Raw genomic sequence first — 18801 nt, forward strand, 5'->3', positions numbered from 1 at the left:
GGTATCATAAAATGATATTAATATGCATTTCTACTGTCTTAAACACTATATCTTAAAACTTACAAATATTGTAAATGTACATTTAGTTACCAGTATTCTTTTAGGTCATTGCTTTTAGTATAGGAGTCTGATTAAGCATCTGCTTTCTCTTTCTTGTGAAGATTAAACCCACAATTTAGTTAGATTTTCAATTTTGGTTTCTTTAAAATGGAGAAAGAACTTTGGCACTCTGAAACAATATGAATTCAAAATCCTTTGATGTTTCTCTGCTAGTCTTCTGTTGTCTCTGCATAATTTAACATACAAGCACTACATAATTTGACAATAGTTTTTTAACAATTTACCAAAACATTAAATCTAGCTTTCATAGAAGCATTTCCCTCCCCAATACTCATAAGTAATAGGATTGTGTAGTCTATAATCAAATTGTATAATTACTATCAGAGTAAACCTAGCATAAACAAGGTTCTAGCATAGTTGGAGCAGAAGTGTGTGCATGAATACTGGAGATTTTAACCTATTAGCCACTACTGTGTAGTAAGCTGTGGGCACCTGTTATATTTAAAAAAGGGGAGTTGAGAGTCTTGGTAATTTGGAGGTGTGTTAAGTGGTCTAGCAGAAGTGCTTTTGGTGTATCAGAATGGTTTGTATGCCTATCTGATCACCCTGTTAGACCAGCAGACCTCAATGTATTGATCTGAAAACTGCTGGGTACAGAAGTCTCTGAAACTTTTTCAAGGCATCTGTAAAATCAGAACTATTTTCACAATAACACCAAGCCTTTTTGCCTTTTTCACTCTGATTTTCTAAATGTTTCTCAGTTTTAGTGTCTAATATAGTAAATATTGATAGATAAAACCCACATAAATAAAAGCTCTTTGGTGACCCTCAGTACTTTTTAAAAATATATGCTTGTTAGTAATTGGCTGTATTGGATTCTGACTTCTTGAGGGCAGCAGCCATGTTTCATTTATCTTTCATATTTCTGATGTGTTTTTGCATTATCTTCTGCATAAAAGTCACTCAGTAAATATCTGATACATGTATGAGCCAAAAAAAAATCATTTCAAGTATTTACGGTCTCTCAAAATGGGCCAACAAAGTAGTCTCAAGTAAGGGTTCTTGTATTAATGAATATAATCAATAATTAGTGGTGGTGTACAAATATTTTAAATAATAAAATGTAATATTTAGTACCTTCCCCCTAAAATCTTTTTTTTAATATATTTTATTGATTATACTATTACAGTTGTCCCATTTCCCCCCTTCTCTCCCCTCCACCCTGTACCCCCCTCCCACCCACATTTCCCCCTTTAGTTCATGTCCATGTGTCATACTTATGAGTTCTTTAGTTTCTACATTTCCTGTACTATTCTTGCCCTCCCCCTATCTATTTTCAACCTACCTTCTATGCTACTTATTCTCTATACCTTTTCCCCCTCTCTCCTCCTCCCACCCCCGGGCTGCTAACCCTCCATGTGTCCTCCATTTCTGTGGTTCTGTTCCTGTTCTAATTGTTTACTTAGTTTCTTTTGGTTTTGCTTTAGGTGTGGTTGTTAGTATTTGTGAGTTTGCTGTCCTTTTACTATACATGTCTTTTCTTTCTCTTCTTTTCTTAGATAAGTCCCTTTAGCATTTCATAAAATAAGGGCTTGGTGATGCTGAACTCCTTTAACTTGACCTTATCTGAGAAGCACTTTATCTTCTCTTCCATTCTAAATGAGAGCTTTGCTGGATAGAGCAATCTGGGATATAGGTCCTTGTCTTTCATGACTTGGAATATTTCTTTCCAGCCCCTTCTTGCCTGTAAGGTCTCTTTGGAGAAATCAGCTGACAGTCTGATGGGAACTCCTTTGTAGGTTACTGTCCCCTTATCTCTTGCTGCTTCTAGGATTCTCTCCTTCGTTTTCACCTTGGCTAATGTAATTATGATTTGCCTTGGTGTGTTTCTTCTTGGGTCCAACTTCTTTGGGGCTCTCTGAGCTTCTTGGATTTCTTGGAAGATTGTTCCCTTTGCCAGTTTGGGGAAGTTCTCCTTTATTATTTGTTCAAATACGTGCTCAATCTGTTGCTTTTCCCCTTCCGATTCTGGTACCCCTATAATTCGGATATTGGAACGTTTAAAGATGTCTTGGATGCTCTTAATCTTTTCCTCAATTTTTTGAATTCTTATTTCATCATGCTTTCCTGCTTGGTTGATTCTATCTTCCTTCTGGTCCACTGTATTGTTTTGAGACTCAGATTCCTTCCTTTCACTATTGGCTCTCCTCTGCGTGTCTTCCTGCATCTGTTTTATGGTAATCTGCATTCTTTCATCTAGATTTCGTCCAAAATCAACCAGTTCCATGAGCTTTCTGATCACCAGTGTTTTGAACTGCGCATCTGATAGATTGGCTAATTCTTGGTCGCTCAAAAGGATGAGTCCTGGGGGACTGATCTGCTCTGTTGAAAACATATTTTTTTTTTCCCCTGTCTCTCCTTTTTTTTTTTTTTTTTTTTCGGTCTGGTTGCTCTTTTTACGGTGGGGGGCGGAGCCTTAGATGCTCACGGGGCTGGGCACCCCAGTCGCTAGATTGTGACATTATATGTGGGGGCGGGGCGGGAGTGGGGCGGGGAGAAAACAATGGCGGTAGTTCCGTTCTCCTGGACTCAGACCCTTGTCTGGGCTTCCGGGCCGCAAGTTCTGCCCTGGTCCACAATCACTACCCCTCTGGGTCTGCCAGCCGCAGCTTGCGTACTCAGGGATCACCGCTGCCTTCTTGCGTGTCGGATGGCTTTTGCGCCGGGTTCGCACCAAACCTTCCCCCGACCTCCGCGCGCTGCCAACCCGAGCCAGCCCCGCGCCCGCCCTGCTCGTCTTATCCTACCAGTTCAGATGAACGCGTCTACTTCAACTTCTTGGCTGCCCGACTTCCATTCAAATAAATCCTTTGCCGGATCTGGGTGTTATTCTGACTGTAAATTATTGTTGTTCTAATCTTGGTTGTGCGAGGAGGTACGGTGTGTCCACCTATTCCTCCATCTTGCCGGAAGTCTCCCCCTAAAATCTTAAACAATGTCTTGAGGAAGAAAAGAGGCATGGTTTAATGGGAAGAATATGAAAACATGTTCCTGTGAAGCTTTACAAGGTGTGTGAAGACTTTAAATCTTGCTTAGTGAACTGTACCATAAATAAATTGGCTTTTTAAAATTTGTTTAAATAGCCCTGGCTGGTATACCTCAGTGGATTGAGCGCGGGCTGCGAACCAAAGTGTCACAGGTTCGGTTCCCAGCCAGGGTACATGCCTGGGTTGCAGGCCATAACCCCCAGCAACCGCACATTGATGTTTCTCTCTCTCTCTATCTCCCTCCCTTTCCTCTCTAAAAATAAATAAATAAAATCTTTAAAAAAAAATAAAATAAAATAAAATTTGTTTAAGAGGAGAAGGGAGAAGAAGGACAAGTGAACAGAGATGTGACATTAAGAGCAGTCAGTTGGTGGGAAGACTTTTTCTTTCACGTGAGAAGCATTTAAACACTATTTTAGGTTTTAAAAAGCTATTCTTAGGTTTGAAAATAGGAAATAATGGTCAGAAAACTATCATCTGGAAAGTGAATTTTATTGCTTTGTGTGAGTAACCACGATTGAAGAAAAATGATGAGAGCGGTGCTCATGTTGAAATGGGCCAGGGACTTTGGACTCATCCATTCAGGTGTTATATGGAGAATGTTGACAGCAGAAACCATTAATTGAAAGTTAAATTAGCCTGTTCACATGGAGTAGATACTACTAAATAAGTAAGGAACACTCACAGGTGCTATTAAAAGGTACCTCTTTTACTATTCAACATTAGTAAACACATGGATCTATTGTATAAGTTAAATTTTTTCAGGGACAGTGTTTTAGTGGTATTTTGTTTTTTAAAAAAGGATTAATATATATTTTAATAGTGATTTTTTCTCATGGATTAATGATACTTTATACAATACATTGAAATTTCTCCAAATCTTGCTAGTAAGACAGTTTTCTTAATAGAACTTTTAACTTCAGTGAGAAGCAAACTTGAATATAAGATTTGTTTTTGTTTTAAGAAAACTCTAATTCTAATTTTTATCTTATTCAATTCATTAAGAGAAGAAATTATTTTTAGATGTTTAAATTTAATATAAAATAATTAGGGGCTTATTATTTTCTTCCTGGCATGTTTTGGTATAAGGTAGGCATGCTTCTCCTTATTACTCTTGCTATCATCCGACAGTTCTTGAGAGTTGTTGTATGTGTTGCCCAGATGGATCCTTGAACCATTGAATTACATAGTGTGTTCATATTTACTACTCAGGAGCTACAATAGTGAGTCCCCTAGATTGTGAAGACAAAATTAAGAAAGCTTATGCTATGAAAGATTTTCTAGTATAAATCATGAGGTGTTGTTATATGTGTACTCTACAATTCAGTCAGTTTATCTCTTTCCTCCAGTAAACTGCATGCTTCTTGAAAGACAGAACTGTATCTTAATCATCTTTGATTCCACAATGCTTAGATGGTGCCCTTGATATAGTAGGCATTTAGTTAATGTTGAAAGAATGCATGAAGTCATTTGCCCTAGGAAGATGAAACAAATGTATTGCTGATGAGCCAAAGGAATTCGTGACTGTCCTCTCAAAACCTGGGTGAATTCTTACAGAAATATGACTGAGCCATAGCTATTTCTAACTGTAGTCATCCATTTCCAGACTATAAAGCTATAGTCTGGAAAACTAATAAAGCTTCCAGGACTTGTTGTCTATTCTTTCACCAGATTGGGGAAATTATCTTTCACTATTTTTTCAAATAAGTTTTCAATTTCTTCTCCTTTTGGCACCCCTATGATTTGGACATTGGCACGTTTAAAGCTGTTTCAGAGGTTCTTGAGCCTGAGCCTCTCTTTATTTTTTTGAATTCTTGTTTCTTCATTGTGTTCCAATTGAATGTTTATTTCTTCCTTTTGTTCTGTATCGTTGATTTGTGTCCCGGTTTTCTTCCCTTCACTGTTGTTTCCCTGTATATTTTGCTTTATTTCACTGTGCATAGCCTTCACTTCTTTTATTTTGCAGCCATACTCAGCATTTCTGTGAGCATCCAGATTACCAATGTTTTCAACTGTGCATCTGATAGGTTAGCTATCTCCTCATTATTAGTTGTTTTTCTGGAGTTTTGTTCTGTTCTTTCACATGGGCCATATTTCTTTGTCTCAGTGCCCCAGTCTGGATGAATGTTTCTTGTCTAACTCCTTGGTTGTCAGACTTCCATACAGCTCAATTTTCTGGCAGCTCTGGTTGTTTTTTGTTTTTTAACTTGGTCATTCCCTTCTTTTGGTTGTGCGAGGAGGTGAAGCATATCTACCTGTGCCTCTATCTTGGCTGGAACTCTGAAAATTATTACTAATGGTAGGGAAAATTGTCCTTCTTTTTGGACAGTTATTCATAGCAGTTAAAGCTGTAGTTTGGACATACCCAAATTAATAATTCTGTTGGAAAGAGAAGTCAGAGCAACCGGCAAGCAGAACTGGTCACAGAGTAACCTAGACAATGGTCCTGCCCAGTTTCACAATATTTTCTAGGCTAGCTGTTCTAGTCACAGTGTGTTGTAGAATTTTATTTACAGATATATGTATGTATACTCATGCATGTATGTGTATTCAATATTTTTCCATTTGATTTTGTGCCATTTTAAGCCAACCTCTTTAGAAAGAGCTAAGTGTATAAAAACTATTATTGGCAAGGGGCTGCAGCAACCCAGTAAACAAACCAGACAGGAGCCCAGTTTTTTTGCTAGCCAAGAATAAGGTTTTCCTTTACTCTGATCAATAATTCTACTCTAAACTTAGAAATAGTTCTTTTGAAAAAAGAAAATAACATAGAAACAGACTCATAGATACAGAGAACAGACTGACGGTTGACAGAGGGAAAGGGGATCAAGGGATTGGGTGAAAAATGTGAAGGGATTAAGAAATATAAGTTGGCCTTAGTCACAGAGATGTAAATTACAGCATAGGGAGTATAGTCAATAATATCAACATATCTATGGGGCCAGTTGGGTATTTGAACTATCAAGGGGACCAGTCTATAAAGTACATGATTGTCTAACCCCTGTTCTGTACATCTGAAACTAATACAGAATAATATTGAATGTAAACTATAATTGAGAAAAACATACTATATATATTCCTTTTTCCCCTTGATTTTTATTGTTAATTAAATTTTATTGTGATTATTATTACTGTGGTTAATGTGTTAGCATACAATCTTGAAAATGATAAATGTTAACTCTGAATACATTTGTGAATTCTTTTCTTTCCATTCAAGATAAGCTTTCATTGGAAGGAATAGTGGTACAAAGAGCAGAATGCCGTCCGGCTGCAAGTGAAAACTACATGAGGTTAAAAAGGTTGGTGATTTTTAACTTTAAAATAATACCTGATGTTTCCTTTTGGGAATTGACATATATATGTTAGACTGCCTGTTGACTGCAAGTGTGGTTATTGTTGAAAGTGTTTGCTTCAAAGGCTGTTGGGTCTTAAAACCAAGTAAGAATGAACTTCCAGTTGTAAAACATTTAAATAAGTCATAGGGATGTAATGTGTAGCAGGTTGACTGCAGTTATAATAATACTCTGTTGTATACTTGAAAGTTGCTGAGAGAAGATCTTAAAAATTCTCCTCATAAGAAAACAATTGTTTGTAACTATGTATGGTGACTAACTTAATTACACTTACTGTGGTGAACATTTTGCAGTATATATGATTATCAAATAAATCATGTCGTACACCTAAAAATATAATGTGACATGTTAGTTATACTTCAATTTTTAAAAAGCCCAAGTAAGAGTTTCTTTGGCAAGGGACCCTTTAGAACCTGGGCTGTTCATTAGGGGTTTTTTTAGGCTACTGTGTTAATATAACCTGGAATCAAACATTTTAAACTTCTTTTTCTAGTTGTCCTAATAAATCCCTGATTTTTATTTTAAGTTCTCACTCAAGGATATATTATTTGATTTTAAAGAGAAAAAGGAAAACATCGATCAGTTGCCTCCTGTGCTCACCCTGACCAGGAATGGAACCCATGGTGTATGGGATGATGCTCTAACCAACTGAGCCACCCAGCCAGGGCATCCTTATAAACCTTGATTCTTTAAAGATATGTAATAATAATAATAATAATAACTTTGTATTATTTTATTTTCAAAGGTTATAATCTTCCCATAATGAATGTCTAAAATATTATACTGTATAAAGCAAATATATTACTAGAATATTATCCTTTTCTCTTGATTTGCAGGAAATTTTTTTATAAACATAATACTTTGTTTGAGATTTTGCTTCAGGGTCCACCCTTTCCCACTTTTGTACAAGGCTAATGTTTTGTAATTAATATATAACAATGATGATTGCAGTCTTGGCTGGTGTGGCTCAATGGATTGAGTGCCGGCCTGTGAGCTAGAAGGTTGCCAGTTTGACTCCCAGTGGGGATTGCGGGCCAAGTCCTCAGTGGGGGGCAACCGATCGATGTACATCTCACACATCAATGTTTCTCTCCCTCTCTTTCTTCCTTCCCCTCTCTCTAAAAATAAATAAATAAAAATCTTTTTTTTAAGATGATTGCAAATTCTTGATACTCTAAATTTTATGACTTTCAAAGAGTCAAGCAATTTTTAAACCCTAAATAAATGTATTATAGTTTATATTGACTATATTTCAATCCCATGTAGTTCAGAATTATAAATTTGTTTGTTTCAGCACTTACTAGGTGAAACAAAACAAACAAAAATATCTGACCTCCTGGAGCTTATATTTGATCAGATTTTAGCTACACACAACTGGTAGTTGAGGGCACCTATTCCAACAGTTGTGGTGGCCTCTCTGGATTCCAGTGTTCTCACTTGTAAAAGAGGCTGGTTGAGCTGGATCTTCTTTAAATTGCACATCATCTTTTTAATATTTTTCCTTTTCTCAATTAGATTAGAGTTTATCTCTTGGGAATGAAACAAAGAGACTGATTTTCTTGTCCAGTAATTCCACTCATTTAAATACCTCCCTAGGGCAAGTAAAAGTATGACAATTAAAATGAAAAAAAAATTTATAATAGAAAATAACTTTGGGACTTAGGCAAATTTTTCTCTCTTTGTGTTTATCCTGTGGAGTTTATTATGTTATACAAGTCTTTTTGAAGATTTGTCTTCAAATAACTACTGAAATTGGAAAATGCAAAATCTCGTTACTGAACTGCTTGCCAAGACTTTTTCCTCTTGTCTTAATTTTCTTGAAAGGTTTCTAAAGATTTCTGATGATGAGCCGGCAAGTCACCATGCTTATGAAATGGCTGCCTTTTTTCTTAACAAAAAAGAAATTAAAATTGTTTAGCCTTTAGTATGTAAAAGACCAGCCATTATATATTTAAGTTACTTAAGTGACTTACAGAAACAGGGCGATTCAGAAGATAGTAATCATCTGAGTTTCGTAAAATAGATGATAACCATCCGAGTTTCATGAAACAGATGACAACTAACATAAATCTTGAAGACTGAGAGTTTTCAACCAAGTGAAAAAAAGAAGTAAGAGCACTCTAGTTAAACAAAGAAACATTCAGGCACAAAGACTTGGGGGGAACACATTAGAAACTTGTGTATTGTTCTGCAAGCCTGGAATACAGTATTTGTTTAAGGCAGAACAGAAGCTCCAGCTCATATCTTTTCTTTGAACTGCAAACTTAAATACCCAAAAGCTTGGTTCATTTCAAAAACTGGACTCCTAGTCCTTCCCCCAAAACCTGCTCCACCAGCTTTCTCACTGAGTTAATGCCATATCTGTCCTCCACTTTGTCAGTCCAAACCTTGAACACATTTTTGATTCCTTTCTTACATCCCATATCCTATGTATCAGAAAAATCTGATTAACTGTACCTTTAAAATATCACACATCTACAGTCTTACCATGTCTCATCACCCACATGTCATTATTTCTCACCTGGATCACTGCAATAGCCTCCTAATAATACAGGTCCTGCTTCCACCCTTGCTGTATTATTTGTAGTCTGTTGTCAGTGCAGTAGCCAGAGCAGTTTCTTTAAAAATCTGTCAGATCATGCCATTTCTCTGCTCTTTGGTTCTTTGTGAACCAAATGCTGTTGGTTCGATTCCCAGTCAGGGCTTGTGCCTGGGATGCAGACCAGGTCGTTAGTGCAGGGTGTGCGAGAGTCAGCCACGCACTGATGTTTCGCTCTCTCTCTTTCTCTTTCCTTCCCCTCTCTAAAAATAAAATCTTTTTTTTAAAATGATAAAATAATTGATCTTTCCTTTTAAAAAAAATCAAAATCAAATGACTTAAATTGCAAGTAGAGTACCAGTGGGCAAATTCTTCCTCCAGATAGTTAATTAAGTCTTTGAACCTGAAGATACACACTCTCACGCAAGATTATCTTTTAAAAAAAATCGATTTACTGACAGTAGAGTGAGGGGGACAGGGGGGGATAGAAACGTAGCATGCCTTGACTGGTGTGACTCAGCTAGCTGCATAGCTGAAGGTCGCTGGTTGCGTTCCTGGTCAGGGCACATGCCTGGGTTGCAGGTTTTGTTCCCTAGTCAGGGAGCATATGAAAGGCAACTGATCAATGTCTCTCTCTCACACTGATAGTTCTCTTACTCCCTCCCATCCCCTCTCTCTAAAAATAAATAAATAAACTCTTAAGGAAGAAAGATACTAATGAATGAACATGGTGGCAGATTTCCAGATGTGTGTGACATCAAATATAAGTTTTGAGAACAGAATTGGCGGTTCAGTGTGTGAGATATCCTATACCTAGATATTTCACACATATGCTCAGTTTTTCAGGGACCTCCTCCTGACTGCCTACACCTAATGACATTCAAATTTTTTTATAATCTGGCTCTTGTCTCACTTTCTGGCTTCATTTTAGGTATTCCCCTTTACATAGACACCAGATAGCTGTATCACACTAGAAACTGTTATTCCAAACGTGCTAAGAATTTTTATGCCTTTGTAACGTACTCCATGCTCTACCTACAATGCCTTATCTCCCTTTTGCCAAGGTTCTTTTGAGCCTTTAAAACCAATCCAGTTTCCGTTTACTCAACTCAGGGAAGCCTTCGTGTAGCTTCCACTCCTCACTCTAGTTAGGATCTGCCATCCTCCTTTTCTACATTTCACATACTTATTTATTCTTTTTTAATGATTTCTGTAAAAGTCTGTGTTTTCTACCATTTAGGTGTACATAGTTGCATTTTGTACAAGATTATGAACTTAAAAAGTAAGGGCTGTGAGTTTTATTTTTCTTCCTTTTTTTCTTTGTACTCTCCCTCCCTCTTTTTATATTCTTTACAGTTAGCAAAGTGTATTACAGATATAATATATCCAGAACTATTTGTTGGGTTGAAATATATTGAAATAGAAAGGAATGCCAAAACTCTAGGTATGGAAACATAAAAATCAACAACACTCAGCTTTTTTAATTGTCTTACTCAGAACTGCATTTGAAACCTGGAATTGATTTTTCAGTTCATATACACATTTTTCAGTTCATACACATACATTGCTCTGAGAAGGGAGAAATGATTATAAAACAAATACAGAATACTTCATCAACAATTAAGAATATACTTATTCTTCAATTATATTATTGAAAATTATTCAAAATATAAAAAATAGTCTTCCATTTACACAGGACTAGAAGAAAAAGCCTTTACCAAGGAAGACCTTTCTTTCCTCAAGTTGTAAATTGTTTTATGACTCAGTGAGTTTTCGCTGTATTATATTTTAGAAAATAGCACCTGAATTATATGTTTAGTAACATGAATGAGTATATTGCACAGTATATTTTATGTTTATAAATAATGCTCTTTAAAAATGAGTAGTGTTACTTTAACAGGACTTTATTTTTTAATTTTATTGATTATGCTATTACAGTTGTCCCAATTTTTCCCCCGTGCCCTCCTCCACCAAACACCCCCCAAGTGCCTCTCAGGCCATCCTCACACCATTATTCATGTCTATGGGTAATATTTATAAGTTCTTTGCCTACTCCATTTCCTGTATATCCCCATGGCTATTCTGTAACTACCTATTTGTACTTAATCCCCTTACCTCTTCGCCCATTCCCCAAACATCCCCCATCTGGCAACCATCAAAACTCTCTCCATATCCATAATTCTTTCTCTGTTCTTCTTGTTTCCTTAGTTTGTTTATTTGATTCATTTGTTGATAGGGTTTTTTTTTTCACTTTTATTTACTTTTTTAATTACTTTATTGTTATTCAATTGCAGTTGTCTGCATTTTCTCCCCACCCCTCCCCTCAACCCCAGCCAAGCCCACCTCCCTCCCTTGCTTCCACCCACCCCCTTGATTTTTTGTCCATGTGTCCTTTATAGTAATTCCTGAAAACTCTTCTCCCCACTGTTCTCTCCCCCCTCCCCTCTGACTGTTATTAGATTGTTCTTAATTTCAGTGTCTCTGGTTATATTTTGCTTGCTTTTTTCTTTTGTTGATTATGTTCCAGATAAAGATGAGATCATATGGTATTTATCCCTCACTGCCTGGCTTATTTCACTTAGCATAATGCTTTACCAGTTCCATCCATGCTGTTACAAAGGGGATAAGCTCCTTCTTTCTCTCTACTGCATTGAATTCCGTTGTGTAAATGTACCAGTTTTTTGATACACTCATTTGCTGATGGGCACTTAGGTTGCTTCCAGCACTTGACTATTATAAATTGTGCTGCTATGAACATTGGGGTGCAAAGGTTTTCTTGGATTGGTGTTTCGGGACTCTTAGGGTATAATCCAGCAGTGGAATTGTTGGGTCAAAAGGCAGATCCATTTTAGTTTTCTGAGGAAGTTCCATACTATTTTCCACAGTGGTTGCACCAGTTTGCATTCCCACCAACAGTGTACTAGGGTTCCCTTTCCTCCACATCCTCTCGAACCCTTGTTTGTTGATTTGCTTATGATGGCCATTCTGACTGGTGTGAGGTGGTATCTCATTGTGGTTTCAATTTGTAGCTCTCTGATGGCTAGTGATGCTGAACATCTTTTCATATGTCTCTGGGTCCTCTGTATGTCCTCTTCTGAGAAGTGTTTGTTTAAGTCTTTTGCCCATTTTTTAATTGGGTTTTTCGTCTTCCTGGAGTGGAGTCATGTGAGTTCTTTATATATTTTGGAGCTCAAACCCTTGTCTGAGATATCTCTGGCAACTATGTTTTCTCATGTAGTTGGGTTTTTTTTTTCATTTTAATGCTGTTTTCTTTATCCATGCAGAAGCTTTTTAATTTGATGAGGTTCCATTTGTTTATTCTTTCCTTTATGTCCCTTGCTTTAGAGGACACATCCGTGAAAATGTTGCTCCGTGAAATATCTGAGATTTTCCTGCCTATGTTCTCCTCTAGGACTTTTATGGTATCACAACTTATATTTAAGTCTTTTATCCACATAGAATTTATTTTTAAGTATGGTGTAAGTTGGTGATCGAGTTCCATTTTTTTTTTCATGTAGCTGTCCAGTTCTCCCAACACCATTTGATGAAGAGGTTATTTTTACTCCATTTTATGCTTTTTCCCCTTTGTGAAATATTAATTGACTGTAGAGAACTGGGTTAATTTCTGGGCTCTCTGTCCTGTTTCATTGGTCTATGTGCCTGTTTTTATGCTAGTACCAGGCTGTTTTGATTACAGCGGCCTTGTAATACAGTTTGATATCAGGTATTGTGATCCCTCCTGCTTTGTTCTTCTTTCTTAAAATTGCTGCAGCTGTCTGGGGTCGTTTGTGGTTCCATGTAAATTTCTGAAATGTTTGTTCAGTATCTTTGAAATATGTCATAGGTACTTTAATGGGATTGCATTGAATCTATAAATCACTTTGGGAAGTATGGCCATTTTGATGATGTTAATTCTTTTTATCCATGAGCATAGCACATGCTTCCATTTGCTTGTGTGTTCCTCAATTTCTTTCTTCAGTGTTGTATAGTTTTCTGAGTACAGGTCTTGTACGACCTTGGTTAGGTTTATTCCTGGGTACTTTATTTTTCTTGTTGCTATATCAAATGGGATTTTTTTTCCTGATTTCTGTTTATGATATTTTACTTTGTATCCAGCTGTTTTGCCAAATTCATTTATTAGGTCAAGCAGTTTTTTGGTGGAGTCTGTAGATTTTCTATGTACACTATCATGTCATCCGCAAACAGTGATAGTTTTGCTTCCTCCTTTCCAATTTGGATGCCTTTTATTTCTTTTTCTTGTCTGAGTGCTGTGGCTAGGACTTCCTGAATAGGATTGGTGAAGGCGGGCATTCTTGTCTTATTCCTGATCTTAGTGGGAGAGCTCTTAAGTTTTTGTCCATTGAGTATGATGTTGGCTGTAGGTCTCTTGTATATGGCCTTTATTATGTCGAGGAATGCTCCCTCTATTACCAGTTTGCAGATTCTTCTTATCATAAATGGGTACTCTACCTTATCAAATGCTTTTTCTGCATCTATTGATATGATCATGTGATTTTTTGTCTTTTGTTTATGTGGTGTATTACATTTATTGATTTGTGAATATTGTGCCATTCTTGCATCCTGGGATGAATCCCACTTGGTCATGGTGTATGATCTTTTTAATGTATTGTTGGATGCTGTTTGCCAATATTTTGTTGAGGATTTTAGCGTCTATGTTTGTCAGTAACATTGGCCTGTAGTTTTCTTTCTTTGTTGTATCTTGATCTGGTTTTAGGATTAGGGTGATACTGGCTTCATGAAAAGAGTTTGGGAGTCTTCCCTCTTCTTAGATTTTTTTTTTTTTTTTTTTTTTTGAAAAGTCTGTAAAGGATAGGGATTAGCTCTTCCTTAAATGTTTTTTAAAATTCTCCTGTGAAACTGTCTGGTCCAGGGCTTTTGTGTGTTGGAGGCTTTTTGATTACTGCTTCAATTTCATCAGGTGTTATGGTGTCTTCAGGCTTTCTGCTTCTTCACTGCGTTTGGGGAGATTATGTTTTTCTAGAAATGTGTCCATTTCACCTAGGTTTTCAAGTGTCTTAGCATATAGTTCTTCATAGTAATATCCTACAGTCCTTTGCATTTCTGTGGTATCAGTTATAATTTCTCCTCTTTTGTTTCTAATTGTGTTTATTTGGGTCCTCTCTTTTTTCTTGTTGAGTCTGCTTAAAGGCCTGTTGATTTTGCTTGTCTTTTCAAAGAATGAGCTCCTATATTCAGAAGTTTTTAATTCTTTCAGTGATTGTGGGTTTTCTTCAAAATCCTAAGACAGGCCTTTCTCTTTGGGAATGGGACATTGGCTGTGGAGGGGAGGAAAAGAAAAAAATAAGGTTCTTCTCTACGCTGAGACATCGTATACTGGAAAGCATGTTGTGATGCACATTCTTTCCTGGGGGGAGGTTACCGTGCTGCACCTGCCTAGTTTCCTAATGTCCCATATTATACTAAAAGATGTCTTAGAATGTCTTATTGTAAGGGAAGAGGAAAAGGCCCCTTTATTCAGTATATCTTTACATAATTTTTGGTTTGTGTCATTCAAGTGAGTGAACTAGATCTGTGCCCAAAGAAATTCCTGCAAATAAAATTTTGTTTAATGCAATAAAAACACTACAGCATTTCTTCTTGCCACATTTAAACTACTATTTGAATATATTTAGTACTGTCATTTTGACCCTTCATATATACATTTCATGAAGAATAATTTTTGTAAGTGATTTTTCTTATCTATTAGTATGTTATAACTATATCCTTCTTGTTAAAAAGATACAAGATGAGGACTTCCAATCAAGATTGTGGCATAGGTAAATACAGCTTGCCCCTCACACAACCATAGCAAAAATTACAACTAAAATACAAAACAACTATCACCCAGAATTACCAGAAAATAGAACTCTGTGGAAGTCCGGCAACGAAGGAATTAAAGAAATCACATTAATTCAGTCAGGTAGGAGAGACAGAGACGTGCAGCAGGCAGTCCCACATGTACATGTTGGTAGATAAAAATTGGGAGGCATACCTCTGGAGTGAAGGATCCCAGCCCCACACCAGGGTTCTATTGTCCAGAACATAAGTACTTGTGGCTGTGAAAACCAGTGGTAATTGGGCAAAGGAAGAAACTGTGGGATGCTGAGGCATTTCCTCTTATGGGGCCCAAAACAAACTTAGGACTTAAGCAGACTCACTTGTGCTAGGCTCTATCACTAGGGCAAGAATTTTAGAGGCACCAGTGGCATATAGGGAAAAACTGAAGTGTCTGGCATCAGGATAAGTGCTGGGAGATAGCTTCCTCCTGAACAAAACTCCAGACATAAGGCAATAGCCATAGTCTTTTTTCTGACCCTCCCCAACACAGAGCCACAGAACAAAGACACCATATCTGAGACTCCATCAACCTGGTTCACATGGGCTGCCTTGCCCTGGCAATTACCTAAGGCTCTTCCCCATCCAATTTACGGGTGTGCTTTTCGACAATAGGCTACGCTACTAAGACAGGGTTTCAAAGCAGCTCTACCTGACACATAGAAACAAACAGGGAGGCTATCAAAACAAGGAGACAAGGAAATATGGTCCAAATGAAAGAACAGAACAAAGCTCCAGAAAAGAACTAAACAAAGTGGAGATAATCTGTCAGATGCAGAGTTGAAAACACAGGTTATAAGGATGCTCAGGGAACTCATCGGTTACTTTAACAACATAAAAAAAGAGCCAGGCATAAATGAATGTTACACTAAGTGAAATGAAGAAAAATTTACATGGAAACAACAATGGAGTGGATGAAGCCAAGAATCAAATCAATGATTTGGAACTGAAGGAAAAAAAAAACATTCAATCAGAACAGCAAGAAGGAAAAAAAAATATTCAAAAAAAATGAGAACAGGCAAGAAGCCTATGGAACAACTTCAAACATACCAACATTTGAATCATAGGGATGCTGGAGTAGAAGAGAAAGAGCAAGAAATTAAAAACTTATTTGAGAAAATAATGAAAGAAACCTTCCCTAATCTGGTGAAGGAAATAGACATACAAGTCCAGGAAGCATAGAGAGTCCCAACCAAGATAGACTCAAAGAGGACAACACCAAGACACAGCATAATTAAAATGCCAAAGGTTAAAGATAAAGAGAGAATCTTAAAAGCAGTAAGACATTAGCAGATAGTTACCTGAAAAGGAGTTCCAATAGGACCGTCAGTTGATTTCTCAAAAGAAACTTTGCAGGCTAGAAGGCACTGGCAAGAAGTATCCAAAATGATGAAAACCTAGTATCTACGCTTCAGATTTCTCTATCTTCCAAAGCTATCATTTAGAATTAAAGGACAGACAAAGTCCTTCCCAGACAAGGTAAAGCTAAAGGAGTTCATCATCACAAAACCATTATTATATGAAATGTTAAAGGGACTTACATAAGAAAAAGATCAAAACCATGAACATTAAAATGGCAATAAATTCAAAACCATCAACAATTGAATCTAAAAAATACAGCAAACAAGAAGAACAGAAACGGTGGTAATGGGAGGGAAGTGGGGAGGGGTGGGAGGGGGGACTGGATTGGGAGTAAAAAGCAGAAAACTGTATTTGAACAATGATTAAAATAAAAAAAAGAACAGAAACAATCATGGATGTAGAGATCATTTGGAGGGTTATTGGGAGGGGGAAGGGGAGAATGAGGGAAAGGGTGTAGTGATTAAGAAGTACAAATTTATAGGTTCTGAATAGATAGGAGGATGTTAAGAACAGTATAGGAAATGGAGTAGCCAAAGAACTTATATCCATAACCCACAGACATTAACTGGGGGTGTATTGCTGCAGCAATGGAGGTATCGGGTGGAGGGGGACAAAGGGGGAAAATTGGGACAACTTTAATAGCATAATCAATAAAAGTATATTTAAAAAACATACAGATGAATTATAAATATTATGAGTTTATAATTTATTGTTAAAATTGGACTTTGAGAATGAAGATGAGAACTACTCAGAGAACGTACTGTATTAAGACAACAATATAAGTAGTTCCAGATAAAGTAGGATGTAAGGTCACCCTTATTGTGGATAGCCTGGATACACTAAAATGCTAACCTTTTAAAACGACAACTAAAACTAAGGGACATATAATAGAAGTTTGGGCAGGAAATGTATACTAGAAATTCTAGACTGGAACCAACTGCTATTGCTAAACATAAATTGTTGTGTGCTTCCCAGTAGTCACAAAATTGGAAATATGATGGTACTGTATTAACATTTTCATGTAAATTTTTAACTATATTTTATTGATTATGCTATTACAATTGTCCCATTCTTTTTTCTTCCATTTATCTCCCTCTCCCTGGTACCCTTAGAAGTCCCTTATTCTCCCCCTTCTTGATACCCTTGTCTTGGAAGCACTTTATCTGCCCTTCCATTCTAAATGATATCTTTGCTGGGTTGAGTAATCTTGGATGTAGGTCCTTGCCTTTCATGACTTGGAATACTTCCTTCGTGCACCTTCTTGCCTGCAGGCTTTCTTTTGAGAAATTAGCTGATAGTCTTATGGGAAGTCCTTTGTAAGCAACTCTCTCCTCTTGCTGCTTTTAAGATTCTCTACTTATCTTTAATCTTGGGTAATTTAATTATGATGTGTCTTGGTGTGCCCTTCTTTGGGTCCAACTTGTTTGGGAGTCTCTGAGCTTCCTGGGCTTATGAGTCTATTTCCTTCACCAGATTGGGGAAGTTTCCTTTCATTACTTTTTCAGATAAGTTTCAATTTCTTCGTTTTCATCTTCTCCTTTGGGCACCCCTATGATTCGGATTTTGGAACATTTAAAATTGTTCCAGAGGTTCCTGAGCCTCTCCTTTTTTTTTTTTTGAGTTGCCTGTTTCTTCATTCTGTTCCAGTTGAACATTTATTTCTTCCTCCTGTTCCAAATCGTTGATTTGAGTCCTGGTTTCCTTCCTCTCACTGTTGGTTCCCTGTATACTTTATTTTACTTTGTATAGCCTTACTGTCTTCCTTCATTTTGTGGCCATACTCACTCATTTCTGTGAGGACCCTGATTACCAGCATTTTGAACTCTGCATCTAATAGGTTGGCTATCTCCTTATCACTTAGCTCTTTTTCTGGAGTTTTGGCCTGTTCTTTCATTTGGGCCATATTTCCTTTCTTCAGCACACCAGTGTGGATGAATGTTTCTTCTTTAACTCCTAGGTTGTTGGACTTCCATACAGTTTGATTTTCTGTCATTTCTGGTTGTTTTTTGTTTTTAAATTGGTTGTTTCCTTCTTTTAGTTGTACATCTCTACCTCGGCCGGAACTCTTAATGCAATTTTTTATATCAATTTTTGTGTTATCTTTGCAAAATGAGTAATAAATGAGCAATAGTTTTATAGAAAAACATTTTTTTATTAATCCTCAATAAGGGTTGAGGTCATAGTAATTTGGAGTTTTATCTGTAACTTTATGACTAGTGAAATAGAGTATTACATTTTGGCTTTCTAGTGATCATATTTGAAATAGCTTTTATTGCACAGTTTTTGGAGAATATCGAAATTAATGGTCAGTATTCTTTTTTGAGGATGCTTTCATTTGCAGGTATCAGAAAACCCAAAGCAAATGGTGTAAAAATAAAAGGAATTCGTTGACTCACATGAATCAGATCCATTGGTATTCTGGGCTGAAGCCATGTTTTTAACTAGAACTTCTCAATATCATCAGTGCTGTTGCTCTGTTTCTACTTTTCTTGGGTCTGTCTTTCTCCAGCTTGACTATCTTCAGTCTGGCTTATCTCCTGATAGCAGGATGGCTACATGCAGCTCTCAGGATTATCAGCCTCTT

General features: G+C 36.9%; 1 protein-coding gene across 1 annotated transcript in view; it reads left to right on the forward strand.

Moving 5' to 3' along the window:
* GTF2F2 (general transcription factor IIF subunit 2) overlaps nucleotides 1-18801 on the forward strand; it is a 177915-nt gene that overhangs the window by 71800 nt on the left and 87314 nt on the right. Inside the window, exon 5 of the mRNA XM_028526576.2 lies at nucleotides 6325-6406. Coding sequence (XP_028382377.1) covers nucleotides 6325-6406 — 82 coding nt within the window. The remainder of the gene's footprint in view (nucleotides 1-6324; nucleotides 6407-18801) is intronic.

The sequence above is a fragment of the Phyllostomus discolor genome, chromosome 11 (assembly GCF_004126475.2).
Source record: "Phyllostomus discolor isolate MPI-MPIP mPhyDis1 chromosome 11, mPhyDis1.pri.v3, whole genome shotgun sequence".
NCBI classification, from domain to species: Eukaryota; Metazoa; Chordata; class Mammalia; order Chiroptera; family Phyllostomidae; genus Phyllostomus; species Phyllostomus discolor.